The sequence below is a fragment of the Narcine bancroftii genome, chromosome 3 (assembly GCF_036971445.1).
Source record: "Narcine bancroftii isolate sNarBan1 chromosome 3, sNarBan1.hap1, whole genome shotgun sequence".
Lineage (NCBI taxonomy): Eukaryota > Metazoa > Chordata > Chondrichthyes > Torpediniformes > Narcinidae > Narcine > Narcine bancroftii.
The window spans coordinates 301416364-301435471 of record NC_091471.1 but is presented as its reverse complement, the minus strand read 5'-3'; the positions used below and the strand labels follow the sequence as shown (position 1 = coordinate 301435471).

General features: G+C 37.1%; 1 protein-coding gene across 5 annotated transcripts in view; it reads left to right on the top strand.

Moving 5' to 3' along the window:
• dot1l (DOT1-like histone H3K79 methyltransferase) overlaps positions 1 to 19108 on the top strand; it is a 79946-nt gene that overhangs the window by 24492 nt on the left and 36346 nt on the right. For 3 of the 5 annotated variants that reach the window (XM_069928725.1, XM_069928728.1, XM_069928726.1), the window contains exons 9-16: positions 2613 to 2692; positions 3758 to 3826; positions 5935 to 6041; positions 8501 to 8542; positions 10561 to 10638; positions 11378 to 11606; positions 14366 to 14479; positions 17822 to 17913. In XM_069928725.1, the coding sequence (XP_069784826.1) occupies positions 2613 to 2692; positions 3758 to 3826; positions 5935 to 6041; positions 8501 to 8542; positions 10561 to 10638; positions 11378 to 11606; positions 14366 to 14479; positions 17822 to 17913 (811 nt within the window). The remainder of the gene's footprint in view (positions 1 to 2612; positions 2693 to 3757; positions 3827 to 5934; positions 6042 to 8500; positions 8543 to 10560; positions 10639 to 11377; positions 11607 to 14365; positions 14480 to 17821; positions 17914 to 19108) is intronic. The other 2 variants (XM_069928729.1, XM_069928727.1) reach the window with 2 other exon arrangements.

Here is a 19108-nt window from a genome sequence, read left to right as displayed (position 1 = left end):
CAACTCACTGATTTGCATTAAAAAAAAATCTTCTCAATTTCCACAAATTGCTCGCTTCAAAGTGATTTTTTTTCTCTTTGAAAATCCACTAGAAGCCCGTTAATGGCAATTTGTTTTCCAGTATTTCCTTTTTCAAAAACTATCATTATTCGGCAAAAATAAATTGTAATCTTTCTTTGCATTTTGGAAAAAAATAAGAATTTTTACATTGAATTCATGAAATTAGTATAGTTTCACAAATTTGGAAGTTTTTGGTTAAATCAAAATATTCTTGATTGCCTTAAGTTTATGATTATGGATTTTGCTTTTCCTTTCAAGTGTAATTATTTTCAGAAATTTTAGCACAGTATTTCTATTCGTAGCATCTGTTTGGGATAATTGCTTTTTCTTTAATCTGTTTTTTACCCCGTTTTGATTTGACAATGAGGCATTGCAGATTTTGATTTAATATCTTTTTTGTGAAAAACAATTTGCCACTTCATTTTCAATTTTTAATTTTAATATTGTGTCTCTATTAACAGATCAATGAATATAATCTTTCATTGATGACACAAAATATTTTCTTTATTGTAACTCCACTCCCCCCTTTCATTTTTCTCATCTTTCACTGTGGGAAACTTCTTGTTCCTCTGACAAGAAATGTATGATATTAGTTCACCATTTGGTTGTATGAGTGAGTGACTTCATTGGCTAGACCCACACTTGGAAATTTGTGCCTTGCATATGTATAATGCAACATGGTTACAAGATGGTTGAGAAGTGTTTGATTTGAATGTCAAGACTGTGAGTGTGTTGATTAACTGCTGATTGCATTGCATGGTTCCAGTATGTACATAGGAACGTAGGAACAGGAGTAGGCCAAAAATGGCCCATCGAGCCTGTTCCGCCATTCAATACAATCATGGCTGATCTAATTTATGACCTAACTCCACCTACCTGCCTTCTCCCCATATCCCCTAATTCCTCTATCATGTAAAAATTTATCTAACCAAATTTTAAATATGTCTAATGAAGCAGCCTCAACCACTTCTCTGGTTAGAGAATTCCAAACATTCACTACTCTCTGGGAAAAACTATTTTTCCTCATCTCTGTCCTAAATCTACTCCCCCGAATCTTGAGACTGTGTCCTCTCGTTTTAGTTTCCCTGGCCAGCTCAAAAAACCATCCTACATCTATCCTATCCATACCCTTCATAATCCTATGTTTCTATAAGATCTCCTCTTATTCTTCTGAACTCGAGCGAATACAATCCGAGACGATTTAATCTTTCATCATAAGTCAACCCCTTCATCCCAGGGATCAACCTAGTAAACCTCCTCTGGACCGTCTCCAAAGCCAGTATATCCTTCCTCAAATATGGAGACCAGAACTGGACACAGTACTCCAGGTGCGGTCTCACCAGTACCTTATACAGTTGCAACATTACCTCCCTACTCCTGAATTCAATTCCTCCAGCGATGAAGGCCAACATTCCATGTTCTTCATTACTTAAATGGGGTTTTAATGCTAGTCAAGTTGTCCAGACAAGTATAGTTAATTATCTGCAGAATAGTCAAACATTCCCCAGGTACTAATTATGATTTAAAAACAAAATCTGTAACAAACTAAGCATTTGTAACCTTGAAGCAAGTTGCTCAATATCTGAAAATGAGCACTGGCATTAGGAATATATTTGACCCCAAAGTTTGAGTCATATTTAACTCTTTGTTTGACAAGTGATTCTTGGAGCCCATCAGTTCCCTTTAAGGTAGTTGTCAAATTGTCTGACCAAAATTAAACCATCTTCAGGCTTATTTTGCCTTTAGAATTGAGGGTTTTGCTCTGTCATAACTGCAGGGTTGTTTTATGGCTTTGATGTATTTTGCTTCTGGTTTATGCTTATGGCAGTATCAAGTGGCAGCGCGGTTAGTCTAGCAGTTAGTGTAATGATGTCACAGTGCCACCGATCAGGACTGGAGTTCAAATCCCACGCGTTTTCCCTGTATTTGTGTGGGTTTTCCCCAGGGGCTCCTGTTTCCTCTCACCTTTCAAAATTTTCAGGACGTGTAGGTCATTTGTATGTAATTGGGCGGCACGGGCTCGTGGGCTAAATGGGCCTGTTACCATGCTGTATGTCTACATTTTTAAAAAAAAATCATACATTTAACAGAGAATTAACTTTCACAAAATCAGTGGTCAAACAATGTTATGAAATAACATAGGAAACTGAGCTTCTCAGCATATTTGGCAATAGCATGAAAAGAGTTGAGGAGTTGATGTTTCAGAGCTGTTTGAATATATTAATTTCTTTGTATTGCTGATTCAAATTTCTGGTAACTGCAGTAGTTTACATTGGCCGTGGTAGTTGGATTTTCTCTGCCGTGGTAGTTGAATTTTCTCTCTCAATTCATTAGGTTAACTTAAATGTCTGCATTCATAATTGTCAATTGATCCTTGGCACTTAGTTAAATGTTATAAATATTTTTGATTATTAAAATTTATCTGAAGTTCCTTTGTGCTTTTGTACAATGTAACATTTGTCGCAATAATAAATTCATATGATTTATATGTGCACTGCTTTAGGTTACAATTTGGATGGTTGAAGGATTATATTTTCAGTATTTCTTTGCAGTGTTGTGTTTGTGAATAATTTTGCCTTTGGTCCCGAGGTGGATCACCAATTGAAGGAGCGATTTGCAAACATGAAAGAAGGTAAGAAAACTTGTCCTTTTCCAAGCATTTGGTGGTGCAGAATTTGGCTCAGTGGTTCCAAATCGACCCTTTTTCTCTTAGTAAAGTAGTCGAAAAGCAGTGGATTTTTTTTCTGTTGCATCGAGCTTGACTGATCTTAAATTGCCAGATTGACAACCTTTAGTATAATAAACTTAGTATAATGTAACTGAATTTAGAAATTGTGGTTGTTTATGTCTCATAGTTTGTAATCCTGATTACACTTTAAGTTCACATGGAGTTTCCAATTTCACATTCATGACTGGAAAAGGACCAAAGGTGACTTCAAAAGGCTCTTTCGTATAGCAAGTGGTTAACATCTGGAATTCATTGTCTTGCACGGCAGTGAAGGGGATTAATTGGTAGCTTTCAAAAGAGAATGAAAAATGTTTCTGTGCTTTGGTGAAAGGATGGGAGAGTAGCCCCAGAGAGAAACTGAAAGGCTGGAGTAATGGTTCTCTGTGCTGTATGATTCAGTAAAATTCTTCAGCAGAGGTGTATGCTATGCTTAAATTTGGGTATAATGTCATTAGATTTTTTAAAATGTGTGTTATATATCCAGTATGTGAATGTAGTACTTGGTTAGCTGTTTGGATTGACTCATGTGAACTAAGATTAGGAGTAGAGGAAACCTTTTAAAATCATTTTTCAAGGCATCTGTTTTTCTTGTACTTCAGCTAACTTGTTAAGATGTGAATATGCATCTCCCGTTATTTATGCCTTTAATAAAAGATGCCCCAGTTGAATAGCTATGATATATAATCTATCTTTGTGTTCATGACATGGAATCCTATTTGATGTTTTTTTAAGGTCATTGTCTATTTGAGTGCAGGCCAAGAGTAGGAGCCTATCTACCAGTAAAACAAGGCTGTATTCAAAAGTTTTCCATTTTGCAAATTCACAAAATTGCCTTAATTTTACAAATGACCTTAATCTATGCTTTTTATTTAAACTGAGATCAATCCACATATATTCTGTACCTCAATATTCAGTTGAAAGGGCCGGCAGCAGGGATGTGAGGCAGTGATATTTATTGTAATTTTACAGGTGGCAAAATTGTTTCTTCCAAGCCCTTTGCACCATTGAATTTCAGAATAAATAGCCGGAATTTGAGTGGTAAGTTTTCACTTGCTCTTAAATGTCTGAGAGCAGGATTTCCATATGTAATAACAACCCCTTATTTTGCAGTTTATTTTGTAAAAATTAGTCATTTATAATGCATGTTGTTTGATCATTTTTAAGCCTAGTTCTCAAAATTTTTTATTATTGAATTATTCATGTCTTTGTTCTAAGGTCCAAGGACTGGGAAAACTGATCTGTTCAGTTTCTGCTTCTGAAAGGAGTATAGTTTGAAATTCCTGTTCAGTTTCATTATACATTCTAGCACCATACTGACTGATATGGCTATGGTACTGCACCATATAACTGCTCATTGGAAGCCAAATTGAACAGTTTCTTGTTTTTGTTAATGGACACCATTTTAGTACTGTGCATTGTGCCCTTGTGTATTTGATTAACTCTTTCCATTGTAGAGAGCAGCAGTTCTTAAATTCCCACCCATTACAGCTTGAATATTAAAAAAATGTTGAGAAGAAAGTTACTCCAGTTTATGATGTACTTAACGTGTAGATAGTGATTTGCTAATGCAGCGCCAGTGTCCTGGATTCAAATCCGGCGCTGTCTATCAGGAGATTGTTCGTCTTCCCCGTGTCTGTGTGGATTTTCCTTGGTTGCTCTGGTTTCCTCCCACCCTCCAAAATGTCAGGGGCTGCAGGTTAGTTGGATGGCATGTGCTTGTGGGCTGTGTTAAGATGGTGTGCGTCTAATTAAAAAATTTATAATATTTCAGTAATTCAGAATGAAACTTATAATTAGATGTTGTTGCTTTTCTAGAAGGATCGACCTAAGGTACTTCAGAAAGCACAGATGCAGAACAATATTTAAGAGATGGCTAAAAGAGTCAGAAGTATAGGTTAATGATGCTTTGCAATAGATTAGAAATTAGTTTAAGAGAAGCTCAGGGACAAAAGCCTAAAAATAGTTGGTATGCTTAAAATTTTTGCCACAGGTGTTGGTCCTATGTGAGAAGATGTATGAGAGATGGAATATGAGTGTGTGGCAATGAGTGATTTACTGAAGCTTTTGCAAAAGACAAGTTTCTGATTCATGCATTTCAGTCTTGATAATTAGCATGTATTATGATTTTCAAGAGAGGTACAATGTGTACCTTCTCTTGGATAGATTATCACTTGTTCGAAGGAGCATGTGGGTGCAAATTCCAAATGGGTATAAATACAGGTACTCCCCAACTTGCGACCTATGCAACTTGCATCCATCTGCACATACAACCAAATTTAAGAAAAAATGTAACATTTACGCGGTTTATTTGAAGAAATATAACAGGGATGAGAGCCAAAATATGCATACTTTCTTCGTTCATTGGCGTCCCGGGGACCATATGCTGAGCGTGGCCATCTTGATTCCTGTGCGCATGCATGAGTCTCCTGTTGGCCAGTGTGGCACCAGCCGAACTCCAATACGTGAACCCACCGCACTTGCGCCAACGCTAAGACATGCATGTACAAGAATCAAGATGGCCATGCCCAGCCTATGGACCCTTGGATGCTGACTAACAAAGTGTATGCACATTTTGGATCTTCCATGCCCTGTATCCCTGTTATAGTTCGGAAATACAACATTTGATTTAAAAATTTTAAGACTTCGGTAATCCACACGCAAGGGCAATATTCCGACTTGCATCCATTTCGAGATGAGACCGATCCTTCGGACCCAATTACACTTGTAAGTTGGGGAGTACTTGTACTACTTTTGCTATTCAGAATGACAACTTGACACAGAAACAGATTAAATTGAGGGGGAAATATTTTGTTTTTTTACTGAACTTAACTCGAATGTTTTCAAATGAAGATGCATTGGGCATGTTTTGAAGTTTGGTTGTTTAATCTGCAAAATCTTTGGGTATTTTTAGTTTTTCAATGTTTTAAATGCTTTGGGTGACAATTTTGGATCATTTCACATTTTCCTTGTTAAAGAAGTGGGAAATCTGAGCTGTATCAACACAATTAGAATTCATTTGCACAGTGATTTATAGAAGGAAGTCGGCTTGTTGCTTTTCATTTTAAACTTGATTAAGAAAGCAAAGAAAATGTTAATGCAACACTGAAACTTCAAAAAAAAGTTTCCATTTCTGTTTCTCTTCAAAGATATTGGTACTATCATGAAGGTTGTGGAGTTGTCACCACTGCGGGGCTCAGTTTCATGGACTGGCAAACCAGTCTCCTACTACCTGCATACAATTGACCGGACCATAGTAAGTAACAAAATAAGCTATTTCAGTGGCTTGGAAAGTTCTTGCTTGTCCTTCAAAGAACCCCATCAGTTATTTACACCATAGTCTCAATGGTTTTATGCGACGGATATAGGATTATGTTTATCGTGGTGTCTGCAGGAGAAATATCAGTGCTTTTAAAAAATAAAGTCCAACTTTTTTTCATGACAATTTGTTTAGTCTTGTGAGAGAATTCAAGCAATTTGATACTTGATCATTTAGGATGCAATAATGATACTGAGCAAGATCTTTCATGGTTAAAGATCTGGATTTGAAGGATCATCTTAAAAGCATGAGAGATTGTAAGATGTTGGTATTCAAAGGGAATCTGGTTGTTCTTGTACAAGAGTTACAAAATTTAAGTGCAGGTGCTCCACCACTTAGGAAGGCATAAGTTGTGCTGACTGTTATTTCAAGAGGATTTTAGAACAAGACTAAAGACGAAATGGAATGCTTGGTTCCATATCAGTCTGTTCTCCCTACACAAGGAAGGATTTACAGTGAAACTCCAACACCCTGGGAACCTTGGTTGCAGACCAGCAGAATATTACTGTTATTTATTCCACCAGAATTTACTTATTTTTAGATGTTGCACACTTGTAACATAAACTTTCCAATAAACGAGATGAGTTTAAAGGGCACATGGGAAACAAAACTGTCAGTTTAAAGGGAATGTGGGAAACAAAGTAATTCTGATGCGTTGAAAAGATGCATAGGTTAAAAGGAACTCGGGAATACGGTCCTAATGAATTCAAATGGTGTGCAAAAACAGGGCTCTGGTGAGTTTAAAGGAAACTCAGAGATGGGCTGATGATGTTGAAGGTGCATGGGAAATGAACCCTGCAGACTTTAAAGAAGTGTAGGAAATGAGATTCTGTTAAGTTTAAAAGAAGTTCAGGAAATGTGGCCCATGTGATTTTTGAAGGAAGTGCAAGGAACAGGGTGGTCAATTTGTAGGGGACACAGGGAATCGGCCCCAGTGAGGTTGCAGTATGTGCAGGAACAGCACCCCTGTGAGGCTGCTGCGTGCGCATGGAACAGCGCCCCCATGAGCCTGCCGCGTGCGCATGGAACAACGCCCCCGTGAGGCTGCCGCGTGCGCATGGAACAGTACCCCCGTGAGGCTGCCGCGTGCGCATGGAGCAGGGCCCCAATGAGGCGAAAGGGAGTGCAGGAAACCAAGTGAAGCAAATCTCAAATCATCAGCCTGTTGAATAATAGAATAGTAGAAGTGGTAATGGTTAGCGCAACACTGTTACAGCAGGACTAGGGTTCGAATCCTGCACTGTCGGTCAGGAGTTTCTACATTCTCCTTGTATCAATATGTGCTTCCTCCGGGGGCTCTGGTTTTCACCCAATGTTCAAGACATAGGTCAATTTGGTGGCATGGGCACATGAGCTGAAAGGGCCTTTTACAGTGCTGTATGTCTAAATTTAAAAATTAAAAAGTTTTTAAAATTTGGTTTTGGAAATTTACTGTATGTGTGACAGGAGATTTATCAGTTTAATTCCTGGGATGGGTCACTTCTGAGGAGGGCTTCTGCAAACTACATTCATGCTGTTCAAAGTACCAAAGTGATATCTTGCAAATATAAATCTGAGGCAGGTGTGAACCTTATGGAGTTTACTCTCTGAAAATAACAGCCTCACTGGGGCGCTGTTCCATGCTCACGCGGCAGCCTCACTGAGGCCCTGTTCCTGAACTTGCTGCAATCTCACTGGGGCCCTGTTCCTGCAATTTGGGAAAACTGGGATAAGAAATTAAGAGAGGAGTAACTTTTTGTGGTATTCTTTATACCTCTCCGCCAATCAGGAAGGAGATTCCAGAGGGGGAGATCACTTCTCACCAGATTTGAGGACAGGTTCTTTCCAACCATCAGACTCTGAATGACCCACAACATAGTTGCTGTAGCTCTGTACCAACGGATCTCTCTCTCTCTAATTGCACTTTGGTACTCTCTTGTACTCTGTATGCAGAGTCTACTGGTATGCTTGAAAAATTATTCTTATCAGTGCATTTTCAATACATTTGACAATACAGTTGAACTTGACGATGGCCTGGAGGCTTGTTTGCAGATTACGTTTAAGACTGAGATTTGGTTATTGAGAGGATATAGGGTAATACAAGAAGGTAGCACTGAGATGGAAGATCGGGAAAGATGTTATTGAATGATGGAGCTGATACCTGTTGATGGGAGTAAGAGGTGTATGAGCTTGTGGAGGGATCCTTGCATATCATGTATGTCCTCTGACAATAAATTTGAACTTTGAATCTCATTGATCTCCCAGTAGTAAAATAAGAGTGTGGCAATGCTTTCATTCACTTATTACAACTATGCAGCTTCTTTTGCTGGGTGATCAAATTGGTGGTCAATTTGTGTATTGCCTTTTGAGTTGCAACTAGAAGACAACAAATCATTTGTTTTTATTTTCCATTTCAGCTTGAAAACTACTTTTCTAGTCTCAAAAATCCAAAACTCAGGGTAAGTTTTTTTGAGCTTGTTAAAATTGTTGCAGTCAATGCTGCCAGAATGTTTATTCTTGACTAATTTTTGTTATACACCTAGAGTTTTGTTTTTTGCACTTGCTTTACTTTGTTATTTTTACCTTTGTATACTGTAGAAGTACAATCATTTGAAAATATTAATTTTTTAAAAATCTTCAAATTCTTTAACCAGTGGAAATATCTTCTGGAGAAGATTAAAGATGAGTAAACATGCAATGTGATGAGCATCTGTTAATTAAAAAACAAATGTTCTTCATGTGAAAATCTGTGAATTGGTACAAGAACATCATTTGCCCCATTGAGCCTGCGCTACCATTCCTTTTAAAATATCTTTGAGTTTAATAAAAAAACACACCAATACATAGATTGAAAGATTTAAAAAAGACAAACAATTTGTACTTCTCCAATAATACTCAAATAATACATAAGAAAATTGTGCTTACTCCTCAATACCTCAAAAGAAAAAAAAAGAATCCACCCCCCACCTTTATTATTCAGACCCTTCCCTCTAAACAAGGTTTGCTTGTATATCTAAAATACTTAGGCAATGAAAGATGACATTTGGATGACAGACCAAATTCGTGAGCATCCAAACACCGTAATTCGTTAAATTTGGTAATATTCCATAAATGGGCCACACATCTTGTAAAAATTCATTTTTAGATCTTTAACATTGTATCTAAATTTTTTTCTAAACTTAAGAAGGCCATTACCTCCTGTAAACAAACATTGGATACGAACAGGTGGGATACTGTCTTAGTACTATTCAATTAGATCATGGCTGATTTAGCTGTGGACAGATCCACTTACCTACCTATTCCCCTACTATTCAAAATCTGTGTCTTAAATACATTTAGTGAGGCTGCATCTACTGCTGTTTCACTGTACAGAGAACTTCAAAGATTCACTAATCACTGGGAGAAGCAGTTCCTTAATCTCCCCTGGATGTTGAGGCTTTGCCTCCTTGTTCTCATCCAGTAGAAACAACCTCTGTTTTTTTTTAAATCTTGTATCTATTCCTTTCATAATTTTGTTTCTTTAAGATCTCACCATATCCTTCCAAACTTCAATGTGTATGGTTCCAGGCTATTCAATATCTCCTGGTTCCCAAGAGCTGTTCACGTGTCACATTAAGATAATTTGTGTTGACCTTAGTTTTCTTATGACATATGAAGAGACTGTTTGATCTATGGTGATAATTCTGGCTAACATAATGATCCCTCATGGCACATTCCACCTATTACCCATGCATTTCCTTGAAACCAGTTCTGTCTCTCATGTTCTATTGGCACCCTTCTGACTCTACCATCAACCCACTCTCAGGGTAACTTGCAGTAACCATTTATCCTAGCAAACAAGATTTCTTTGGGATCTGAGTTGATGTACATCCATAAAGGATTGGAGGATGGAACCTGGTTTGCTGGACGTGAGGTAGTAACATTACCTTAAGCCACCCTCTGCCACTGAAGCTACATGCGACTTCTCTCCACTGATGCTTCCTGACTCACCTAGTCTCTTCACTCAATTCCAGAACCTGAGTATTTGTCTTTTTCACCAAATGTTTTCTGCAAAATCTTTCTGGATTTAAAAAAAATCCTGTGTATTAATATATTTATTTTCTTTTAACCATTGTGTCCACTACCAAAATAGATAGGTGCAGAGCAAGGGTGAAATAAATGTCCCGTTCTTTCAGAGTGATATTCTTCACTTGGTCTTCTGCAGGTTCAAATGAAATTTGATGTTTTCTGTTTTTCCAAAGTTCATTTGACACTTGAGTTTCTCCAGCACTTTTGAGTATTTCATTTGACACCTGACACCCTTGATTTGTGATCAATCTCAAATTGTGTGCATTATTATGTAAGAAAGGTTTTAGTGGATATGGACTGAATCCAGTTCAGTCTGTACGTGCAAGGCCCTGTTTCCGCGCTGTAGAACTTGATAACTCTATGAATCTATACTCTGTAGTATGATTTGAATTATGATGTTTGGTTACAGGAGGAACAAGAGGCAGCTAGACGTAGACAACAAAAGGAAAACAAAGAGAATAAAAGTACTACAACAACTCCAACTAAGGTGATGTATATTTAATGAAATACATTTCATAGCCTATCACATTTTCAAAGGGCAACTGGAAACACTGTTTGGGTCGGTTGATTACAGTTTCTTATCAAGCCTGTAAATCTCTTTGTCATCCATTTCAGCTTGCAACGATCCCCATTTCTGTTGGATGTCCGATTTGTTTTTATTTGGGCAGTGGTATGTGTGGGTTCTAGGGATTGGTGGAAAAGCCAATATTTGCCACTTATCCTTGAACTGCGAGTGGGACTTTTTCAGTGGTCCTGGACCAATCACATTGTTGGATAAGGCAAGGATGGCAGGCTTCCTCATCTGAAGGGCACTGAACACCTGATTCTAAACGCTTTCCTGAATTTCAGAATTTTTTTTTGTAATAAATTATTGGCTATATTTCACTGTAAGACCTTTACCAGAGAAATTGTTTTTCTGATGGATTTAAGGTTTTAATGATGCCATCTTATATTGAAAAACCTTTTGCTGGTATCTTGTTTTCTTCTTCTCCTCCGTATTTACTTCTGCCTGTTGCAGACACAGCCTAGTTATTTTAGCGAAGGTATTTATGGATAAGGCACTAAATGAAGTGCTATATTTATCTTAGTGATTGGATATTAGGAGACACATTTGCCTTCAGTGAAATGCCAAATTTTTTTAGCTGGAAATTTGATGTTTGTTTTGAGTGAGCAATAAAAAAAAAAGGACTGTTATTTCTATCCTAATGTAATGATATCATTGGTAGGATTCTGGTCCTGAAGAGGAGAAAATCGGGGTAACGGGAATTAAGAAATCATCTTCGCCTGCAAAACCACGGAAGAGCAAAATAATTAATAAAGGCAAAAGAATTGCGGTTAGGAAAAGGGGGCGCCCCAAGAAAATGAGCACTGCAATTTCAAAAAGAAATACAAAAAAAAGCCAATCTGCACTGGATCTCTTACATGCTCAAACCCTGTCAGCATCCTCGCCTCAGGGTAAGTTCAGCAGTCAATTTTGTTTTGTTTTGCTGTGTGAATCGGCAAATAAGAAATCCTTTATTTTTTGGTTCAATAAATGGCACCAAAAGAAGTCTTCAGGGATGATTATTATATTAGCTTGTCTTTTTAAACCAAATACAATACAACTCCAATTTTCCAAAATGGTCAGGACTGGGTCTATGTTGGATAAACCTTTTTTTTTGGATAATTGATCATTTTTTAAAAACCCCTCAGTAGCAACAGCAAATCACTTGTATCAATTTTTAAACAACAACATTCAACAAGGAAAGGCATTTTAAGCATAAAAATAATGTTTAATTCTCACCTAAAAAAATGCTGGCCACTGCCAATCACCAGGACCTCCCAACCACCAACGCCAATCCATGACACAACCCACCATGCCATTGACCCCAGGGAAGCTTCCCTAGCCGGTAGAACACTCACTGGGGAGTTGGAAGGCTCCTGTCTCCCTGTCACTGGAGCGCCCAACGCTGGTCTCAATTCTGACTCCTCCCCTAGGAGTCTGGTGTGCGGTAGTAGCTGATGGGAGTGTTTGGAGTCGGCATTGACCTCCAGTGTGCCATGGAGGGAGGGAAGGGAATGCCACTGAGCCCGAGGTCCCATTCCTGCCCGGGAGGCCGCTCTCCTTGATGGCACCGGGAGAAGGAATTCTTCCAACTGGGAGATAGTTTGGGAGGGAGATTGAAGAGAAAAGTCAGTAGGGGAAGGTAAAGAAGAAATGGAAAGAGAGAGGGGAGGAAGTTACTTGAAACGAGGACAATTGTTCTAATTTCATGTCAAGTGACATTTTTTATCAACCTGTGAGGACCTCATTTGGATAAATGAGGATTTTTGGAGAATCTGATTTCGGATAATCGGCGTTGTAATATACATTTAACATATGCAGTTCTAGATAGATTGCTGATAAATTGCTTCTAATTACAGTAAAAATCACTAGCATCTACGGGATGTGCAGATGCCGGATATGTAAATTTTTTGGTTCCTGAGACATAATCTTAAGAATGCCTAACCCATATACCTGCATTAAGAAGAAACAATTTAAAAGTCAATGCAAAAGGTAAAATAATAAAAAAAAACATTTTTTAGATTTTAATTATATAACATTCAGTTCAATCAGGTCCTAATTCCTATAACTTAAAATTTTTAAGTTTAAATTCAAACCCCATTTGCTGGTGCTGAAACATGCTGCCATCATAATTAGCTCCCCACCCCCACAGGCTTACAGATAAGGCCTTACTAATATACTTAATACTGATAAAGATAGATTTACTAGGCAGGGCTTCTCTGTGGGTTGTCACCTTGACGTGGTGGAGAAGCTTGTGTGGTCCTGTAATCCAGAGAGTGATGCCGTCTGGTAGGGTCACCCATGGTGGTAAGGTTGAGGGTGAGGTCTCGGACATAAAACAATCCAACTAAGTCCTCAATGGAGTAGGCAGACGAAGTTACTCTGAACTCAATGGCTGTAACAAATCCATCAGCTCCAATCGTCGTGGTTTCCATGCCATTGAAATTGGTTGATTATGAAGCATCGTTAGCTTCTAGGAGTGCAACATCAAGTACACGTTAAACAAATACACGCACAGGTGTTTCACTCAGTGGATCAATGAAACATTTACTTTTACAATTTAAAATTGTTATTCAAATCTTTAAATCTATTTATTTATTTTTGCCAGTTGCTTACGGTTGCCACTTGCTTGAATTCCAGATACTGGGATTTTACAGTATTCTAATCGTAGTTGGGACTTAATTTATGGAGAAATTGAAAATCCCTCATAGTTTCCATTGGTGTACAGATCTCAGCATTGTCAGTCCTGTCTTATTAGCTATTGTGTGATATGTCTGATAAAGTTTTGGAAAATCTTGGAGATGAATAAGGGTATCAAAGATTATGGGGAGAAAGCTGGGATATGGCACTTAGTAGGAGAATGGATCAGCTCACAATGGAATGGCAGAGAGGACTTAATGGCCAAATGGCCTACTTCTGTTCCCATATTTTGTGGTCTTATCTGAAATTTACTATTAGTTATCAGGGAAGTGTTTAATGTCATTTTTTTCATATTTCTGAGAGTCTATTTTCTAAGTGAGTAAAACACGAGAGTTGGCAGACACCATGATCGAAGTAAAAGTACAAAGCTGGAAACACTCAGCAAGTCAAACAATGTACTTGATATAGGAAAGATACATAACAAGCCTGCAACATTGGTTATGTATCTTTATCTTTGCTGTATAAAGTGCACTCTTTCAAATTAAAATCACCATCCTTCTATTTACATAAATATTCAATATCCACCATCATGGGATAGAGAAAAATTGATTTACTGGTGAAAATATAGCGTATCTAAACCTTGCATGAAATTAGGCAGACTTAGAACCATGCTTTGGTTTATGTCAATTATATAAAAATATTGATAATGCAATTATGTTAAATATGGCTGAAAGGCATGTTTGTCATTGTTTTGCCATAATAACTTGCAATTAAAATTTATTTGCACTTCTTAAACTTGTGACATTGGTCTTGTTTAACGAGTATTAATTTGGGTCTTTAATTATGACAGATAGAGTTAAGTACTTATTTTGGTATTTAATCAATGAGCTTCTTCAGCTTTTTGGCAATCTTCAATAATGTTGAGAAAGCTACTTTGGTGTGCCATTAGCTAAATCACATGGTTGATTGTAAGTTATAATTATAACATTTATAGCTCAGGAAAACCTCATCCATTGCTTTTGTTTTTCAGATGTTTACAAGTCACCTCATAGTCCATTTTACCAACTACCTCCCAAAGTGCAACGCTATTCACCCAATCAGTTTTTACTGGGTCCTACACCACCTGCACTACAGAAGCTGCTAGGTGGGTTATGCTAAATTTTGATGTTTGTCTATTTGCTTGGCATTTCATGGCTGCTCTTAACTGTAATTTTAATTTTGTTTTTTTCTACTCCTTATGAAATTATCGTACCTCCAACATTTCCCTAACTTGTTTATTGTCTACTTATTGCTTTAATATTTGTTTTAATTGTCAGTCTTGACCTGCAAAGTCAGCCAATTGCTCTGGGTTTAATCCGCACTGTTTCACAGAAGACTGTTAATCTCATCCTTGTCTCAGCACCTATGTTTCTTTGATAGTTAACATAAATTATAATTTTTTGAGCCCTCAGTATTTTTGTTGTGGAAAACTTTATTTGAGCCTTCAGTATTAATGATAAGTTTATTGTCATACACATAAAGACAGTGCACATATGCACTTTTGTTTAAACAAAATCTACAATATCCCTGTAATATACATTAGATTACCCCAGTCTGAAAAGAGATAAATATAATATTCATATTTACAGTTAGTGCAAGAAAAAATGTTCTGTAAATGAAATGGTGCAATTATGCAGACTAGTTTTTTTTGTGGTCTGGTGTAGTTTATCGTTAGGGTGGTAAGGGGAGATTCAAGACCCTGACAGCTGTTGGGAAAATACACTGTTCTTGAGCTAGAGGTTCAGGATTTCAGGCTTCTGTTACTTCTGTGAGTAGCAGTGAGAAGTGGTTTAACTAGGGTGATGGGGGTCCTTTATGTTAGCTGCTTTCAACAGATAATAAAGTTAGAATATAAACCCTATCTTTGGGCTTCGATTATGATAGAATTTTGAATGTGGCACATGGCTGGATTTAAACCTGCATATGTAACTCAGAATTTCCCTTTTTGTAACAACTGTTCTTCAATTCTCGTATTTCATCTGACAAAATTCAAGAACCAGCTGATCCTATCCTTTGCATTTCCATCACAAGCTTTCATCTAATTAGTAGTCTCCATTGATCAGCTTTCAATGTGGCTACATGACCTCCTGCTGTTGTAACTTACAACCCATTTGAATGTTAACTGCAGCCATCTTGGATCCATTGCAACAAATCTAAATGCATATATTTAGTAACGTGTCCTGAGTTTCCAAAGGAATTGATGCAGGTCATCAGTATTCCTAATAAAATGGATTTTTCTTTTCCATTAATACTAAATATGTGGAAACCTATAAGAAAGCATAGAATGATTATCAAGAGAACTTGTACCCAATTTGTTTTGTACAAAGTCGTTAGAATCCTACTTGAGATTAAATTTGTGAAGTTTTTGAGTGCTGTTTTGTTGTTGAGTTGAGTACAAAGAAAAAAAATATTTAAAATAAAATGGATGTGATTTAAGCTACTGCTTGTTTTGGGTTGAGAGATGAAAAAGGGAAGCAGTAGAGGGTAGGTGTGGAATGATTGAAGAGTGATCTGAATAACAATGACAGATTTATTTAATTTTATTTAACATGGAAATAATATTGCATGTGGACTTGCCAAAGTGAACATTTTTAATAGCTAAGTGAACAGTTGATGTTAAAGCCATTGATAGTCAAATATGGTTTGCACGTGCTTTTTTTTTCTTTAATTTTGGTGGTTAATTACAATGAATGAAACACTAATTAAAGTTGTTCAGAACTTAGGGTGATTGACTAGCAGCCCACGTATCGTTTTGTCTACAATAATGGATTGAAAGTTGTGTACACTGGACACTGCAGTTTCTGCTCAAACTTTGGATTTGAATTTATTCAGATCATCAAAAAGCAATGGTAAAGCTCATTGCACGGTAGCACAGCTTAGTTTGTTTGTCATTTAAAATGATTATTGGCAAGTGGAACCACGGACATAGTGAAATCATCTCAGCCTTTTGCTGTTACGCCTCTTTAAAGATATGTTGAAAGACCTGGCAGATGTAAAATCTCTCAGATTCCTTACACATTATTAACCAGAAACTGGTATGATGTGACAGGTCTCTGATACGGCAAAATCTGTGGATAGACCCTTGACGCTGAGCAACCTTCGTTTGATCTCGGCTGAAGATTGCTGTCTACAAGACAAAAGTATTTCCCCCTCTGGTTAGGCCAACCGCATGGGATACTACTGGTAAAACTAATTTTATTTTTAACTCCATTACATCCAAGATAAGGCAAGGATTGAATACTTTTATATTGGTCTCCTTTCACCTGAAAGTTCAATCATGAAGAATAAAATAAAGTTGGGTTGGGAGACCAAAGGCACAACAATAAAAGCAGTTTATTTATGTGAGAGCATCTTCAAACCATCCCAGGGTTCTGAATGATATCAGTCCAAGAGTCACAAAAGAAAGATTGGGGCAGATGACCAAAAAAAATGGTCAGAGTAAAGGTTAAAGAGAAACTCAAAGCCCAAAAATAAAGATGAGTGGCAGGCAGGTTAAGGGAACAAATCGCACAATGCAGTACTTACTTGCCAAGATGGAGGTTTTATATTCTGGGTTGATAGAGACCTGTACTGGAAGAATATTTTTAAAGTGGAGTTAAAGAGCTGGAGTAAGTTGCTGAGATGGGAAAGAACGAGGGAATAGAAAATAAGAATGAGAATTTTCAAATCTAATCATGATTCAACCAGGAGCAAGTGTTAGTCATGAAGTACTGAAAAAGTGAACTAAACGTGGTAAAAATAATAATTTGGGCAGTGTATGACATCAAGTTTGTAGAGATTAGATGGAGGGAGTTTGTATTGTCAATCTAGGAGCAACAAAAGGTTAGATGTCAAAAGGGACCTGCCACCCTTCTGCAGGGACCACTTACTTTGTGACACACTGGTTTGAGATGTGATAGGTCTCTGATATGGCAAAATGGTTCAGAACGATTACTTTTATTTATTGTTAGCCTTTTTAGCAATGTGGTTACAACTCTTTTATATCCCACACGCTGTTACCCATGAATGTTACCTGATCTTTGCTAAAAGCTTGCTTTAAAATTTTGACATGCAATTTATGGGAAAGATTCAGTAAGTCAATACTTTCCACAGTTTTTCTTCTTGTTTAGATCTCTAGGAACTGCAGTTTTTGTTTGCCTTTCAATATCTCTAATGTTAAGATTTTTGGTGAGGTGCAGGTAAATGTCATTAGAAGTTGATCCTGCATTGAAAGAGATTTACTTGTATTTCTTCATTTTGAGCTTGTGGTTAAGTATTAAAGCATAACTTGTTCATTATAGAAACTGGGATTTCTTCACCAGTATACCCACCAAAACCCGGATTTGTTAAATTCAAAATGCAGTTTGAGGTTGAAATTTTTTCTCAAAAATAAAAATCTTTTTTTCAATGTTTTGACTGAAGCAATGCATTATATTTTAATATATTAACTAGTATTGAACAAATCCAGAATCTTTCAGGTTGCAGTATCTGCAGTTCATGGCTTATATGAAGACACCTCAGTACAAGACCAACTTGCAGCAGTTACTGGACCAGGAAAAGGTATATATAGTTGGATTTATTCAAAATAAAATTACAGTAAACCTTTAATGTGTGTTGGCAGTCTTGTGGAACTTGAAGGTGACGAGTCCACGGGGCATTATCAAGTGTCCTAGAAAGTTGTAGGAAGCAAGGGAAGGAATAGCTGGGTCCTGATAGAGATTTTTGTCTTTCTTACTGTGGATGGTACTGGAAAACTGGACAGGGGGAAATGTTGTGCCATTTTTAATGCAGGGCTGCAAGGGCAAGGCAGGGAACTACAGGAGTAAGCCGAACATGAGTGGAAAAGTTACTTGAGGGGATTCTGAGACGTGATCTATCTGTATTTGGACAGGCAACTACTGATTTGGATAATCAACTTGGCTTTGTGCATGGAAATCGTGTCTCACAAATTCAATTGTTTTATTTATGAAGGGGCATTTTTACATATGGACTTTATCAAGGCTTTTGATGAGGTTCCACATAATTTATTTTACATTTCTTATCTAACCAATAATATTCACAAATGTGGTACATTGCACCAAGCAAATCTCCTTCAGAACTGGTGTCTCAATTGTCTATTAAGTTGCTGGCAGTGTATATTTTGGGATTTTTATTAATGATATAGGATTCAAAAACATGGGATGCATGGTGAGCTAGTTAATTGGAAATTGGATACAAATATGGCTTGATGGTTGGAGACAGAGGATGGTAGTGAAGGGATACTTTGCAGAGTGCAGGCTTGTGGTGTGCCACATGGATCAGTGTTGGGTCCCCTATTGCTTTCTTTTTCAATCTTTTTTATTTTTTTCTAATAAATACAGAACAATGAAGAAAAGAGAACAAAACTGAAAATACAATATCACGTACGTGTGTATGTGTGTAAAACTTCAAACAGTATAAACTCGATTACCCTTCCACTGCACTGGATGAAAGCAGAAATATATCTATATATATCTATAGATATATCTATATCTATAGAGATATATATATATATCTCTATAGAGAGAGAGAGATAGATAGAAAAACCCCACAAATGTACTTTATTGAAAAAAAAGATAACTAACAAAAAATAATCTGAGCATCTTATCCTAAGGGTTACATATATTTTGTAGCTTTTGATTCATACCATGAATCAAAATTACAAAGGTAAGACTGTATCTCATCTTGAAGAGTAATTACATCTAAGCACATTAAAAGTATTTACATCAAATGAAAA